General features: G+C 39.6%; 1 protein-coding gene across 1 annotated transcript in view; it reads left to right on the top strand.

The window, feature by feature from the left end:
• Positions 1-848: 848 nt before the first annotated feature.
• LOC133979411 (nuclear factor 7, brain-like) overlaps positions 849-3,932 on the top strand; it is a 7,065-nt gene continuing 3,981 nt past the window's right edge. Inside the window, exon 1 of the mRNA XM_062417922.1 lies at positions 849-1,041. Coding sequence (XP_062273906.1) covers positions 849-1,041 — 193 coding nt within the window. The remainder of the gene's footprint in view (positions 1,042-3,932) is intronic.

Genomic DNA, 3,932 nt, shown 5'->3' with positions numbered 1-3,932 from the left:
AAGATATTAGACAAACTTATGGTAAAAAAATATCAGAAGAATATGCTTGACATTGACACAGCACAGAGTTACATGCGCGAGAACTTGAGTATTTTGTTGCCGTCCTTGAGCGCAGTCCTTCCTGTCACAAGACGTCAACACAGGACAAAAACACTACGGCACAAAATAGAAAACATTACAGTGAACCAGTGTTGTAAAGTTTGAAACTGCTTTTGAGATATATTGTGGGTGTCAGGGATCTCAGCATACCTATTTCTAACGCCGGGAACAAACCAAAGTTCGCTTCTTCGGTGTGTTTCCCGGCGTAATAAGTTCCAATCACTTCTACTTTATTTATCAGTCTTTTGTTTGGTATTAAAGTCTGTGTAAAGGGAATTCATTGATTTATTTCTAGACACATTATACATGTTAGAAAAATTGTTTACTGAAAACGAATTGTGAAGCCTTAAACTGTTTTTTCCCCATTTCTGTTTTCCTGATTTGCTGACTTTGCAAGTAACGACTAAACCGTGATGTATGACCTTAGCCCCTCACCCATTATATAAGACCGATCTGTAAATTAAAGTAAAGAATAAATAAAAAAGAGAGATGTTAGGCCTTTGTTGTTAGCAAACTAAATTGCTCTTGCAAATTGAAAGATTTTAAACTCACAAAGTTAGTCAGCTTTATGTAATTTCACTCTGGAATTCATAGGAAGAACAAGAGCAAGGACAAACAATCCTCACATCTCTCACAAAAACTGTCACATTGACATTAATCACAAACAGCACCTTCCAGCTGCCTGTCCACGTCTTCCTTCTTATTCCACAGAGAGACAACAAGTGTCAGGGCCAAGATGGCGGCTAATGATGCGTAGCTTGCCAGGGGAGCAAGACAAGGCTGCCCTTTCAGCCCAGGGACGGTCCATGTCTGGGGCTGCTAATGCATCCAAGACATCTGGTGACACAAACTCAGCCCATCCAGAGGATCTGTCAGTCCAGCCGTCCCTCCAGATGTTTCAGCCACAAACAATTGAAGTGTCCTTCCTGGGGGAGCACTGGAGTAGAGTGTGTGTGTGTGTGTGTGTGTGTGTGTGTGTGTGTGTGTGTGTGTGTGTGTGTGTGTGTGTGTGTGTGTGTGTGTGTGTGTGTGTGTGTGTGTGTGTGTGTGTGTGTGTGTGTGTGTGTGTGCACTGAGGGGAAGTACAAGATGATTTTTATGACTGACAGTAGGGACAACAGATCTTTGTGGTCTCCAGTGGGCCTTAATGATGATGAGGGGAGGATATGAAGATTAACAGCAAGCCCTGAGGAGTGTCTGTGAATGTGTGTGTGTGTGTGTGTGTGTGTGTGTGTGTGTGTGTCTGTGTGTGTGTGTGTGTGTGTGCGGGTAGGTGCGAGTTTGTTTGCACACTTGCGCAGGTGGGTGGTTGCACGTTATGTAAAAACTGCTCCCAATGCACACTGGATATTAGCTAAATGTCTCATCTGTAAAAGTTTAATAAAGTTTTGCCAAATTCAAAACAAACAGCGTGAAGAACCAAAGACGTCTCACAGGGAATCAGTGAGAATGACGGTGTCCATAAAAACAGACCTTGACATTAAAGGGGAAGCTGTGTGTGTGTGTTTGTGTGTATATATTTACTTAAGTCACTTACAGGGGGACACACACACCAGTTTTTAAGACCAGTTGATTGGGGACGGCTGGTGCAATTTGGGGACAAAAGCAGTGTCCCCCAACTGGTTAAAACACTGATTTTTTGGGTCAGTGGGTAAGATTAGGGCAAAGGTCTGGTAAGTCTCAAGAGCATTAATACCCCAAAAGTGACTTATGTAAACGTGTGTGTGTGTGTGTGTGTGGTGTGTGTGTGTGTGTGTGTGGTTTGTGTGTGTGCGCCTGCCTTGTTTCGTACACATGAGAGTCCCTCCAAGGGCTAAGTGTCTTTTTCCTCACTCCTCCGTCTCCATGGTGAAACAAATGAGGTTCCTTCCTTGAGGGATCATTGAGGAGCTTCTGTGTGTGTGTGTGTGTGTGTGTGTGTGTGTGTGTGTGTGTGTGTGTGTGTGTGTGTGTGTGTGTGTGTGTGTGTGTGTGTGTGTGTGTGTGTAACAGAGGCAGCTCCAGGTGTCTTTCGCTGATCATGTTGTGAGGTAGCGCTGTCTGTTTCAACCTTGCTGTCTTAAATACGCTCTTGTTTGTTTTTTTACACATCTGCCTGCCCACCTGCACACCTGCTGCATCAGAATAACTACACACCCCCACCCACACAAAACACACACACACACACACACACACACACACACACACACACACACACACACACACACACACACAATGTACACAAACAGAAAATATCTTTAATTGGGTCACCAAACTCATTTGTTCATATGAAAAAACATGTTTTTTTTCACATTTCGTTAGATATTCCTCTGGGCAGTCGGTTTCACAGCAGTTTACGATGCCAACAAACCTGCTTTTGTTTATATTATATTTGTGAGTTTGGGAGAGTCTGTTTAGTTCTTCAGAGTTACAATAAAACTAAACCTAAGAGAGTGTATCGCCAGTGGCTTTGGTTTACATGTCCCCAGCGCTCATCTGGAAAAACATAAAAAAAATAGTCTGAAGCGTAAACTGTTGAATAATTCAGCAAAGTTTAAAAAGAATAAAACTATGATCCTCTGAGAGTGTGACCTGTTAATCCCCAAAGACGCTCATTCTTTCTTTTCTCTCTTGCTTTTCTTTTTCTATTGGTCTTCTTCATTTTCAGGGCCGCTCCACTTGTAAAAACAATGGGAGGCTTTTTCTGTAATTCTAACTCTTATCAAAACTTACCAGGTGTTTTTCATTTAACTTTTTTCTGAATAATACTGTTATTGGATTGATTTTACATAATCTATGTGGCCGTTGGTAATAGTTAAACATCAATCATTAGCAGGGTTGGGAAGGTTTACTTTTGAAAATGTAGGTTACAGATGATTAGTTACCCCATTTATAATGTAATAAGTAATGTAACTATTTAAAATTACTTAATCAAAGTAATTAAAAATTATTACATTTCATTACTTTTTTTGATTACTACTACAACAAATGTTTTCAGCTTTTAGGGTAAGTGTACCCATTAAGCCCACCAAAGTTCAGGTGTTTTTCATGGATACTGACATGATTTATAAGGGAGATCATTTCTTATGAAGCAAAATGTATCTCTCATTTAAAAATGTATTCATTGGTTCATGTAGATTTTGGAATATAAAATAAAGATATTTTATGAAAAAAAAGTAAAATGAGCTTAATTGGTACTTTAACCTAAATACGCCCACTTCATGATTTATTTTACGAAATATAAAAATATATTGTTTTTTAAAAAAATTAAAAACAGCAATATATGTATTCAGTAACATATGTTAAAAAAAAAAAGTAAAAAGGAATATCAGAAGGCTGCATTATTGGTTTTTGTACATTGGACTATAAGGCCAAAAATATGAGTAAAACCCCTGCGATAATTAATTAAATATGGGGATAACAGGGCACATTTTCAGACAGTCTGGCTGCTGCAAAACCTTCATTGTGTTACACTCAGTTGTAAACACAGATAGTGACAGAAGTAGTTGTCTACAAAAATGTAAAAAGAGATTGAGAAAGAGAAGTTCAAACCCCTTCCTCCATACTCGCCTCTCCACGCCTGATCGATCATTGCGTAATGTGAATGTGAATGTGGGATTAACAGTTTTCTACCATCATATACTGACAGCTTAATTCTAAAAAAAACAACAATCCAGTCAAGAGTCCAGTCGTCCCCCCCCCCTTAACGTTTAGTCTGTTAACTCCACATCCAAGCGTGAAGAAGATAAAGGAAGGTAAAAAGTAAGGATGGAAGTGACTGTGTGTAAGGGACATGCACAGAACAATCTAACCCCACAGAGGAGTGACATTATAGAGGTCACACTGATTTACAG

The sequence above is a fragment of the Scomber scombrus genome, chromosome 4, assembly GCF_963691925.1.
Source record: "Scomber scombrus chromosome 4, fScoSco1.1, whole genome shotgun sequence".
In the NCBI taxonomy this organism is placed as follows: Eukaryota; Metazoa; Chordata; class Actinopteri; order Scombriformes; family Scombridae; genus Scomber; species Scomber scombrus.
Note: the sequence above shows the minus strand (reverse complement) of the source record. Positions and strands in the feature narration are given on the sequence as shown.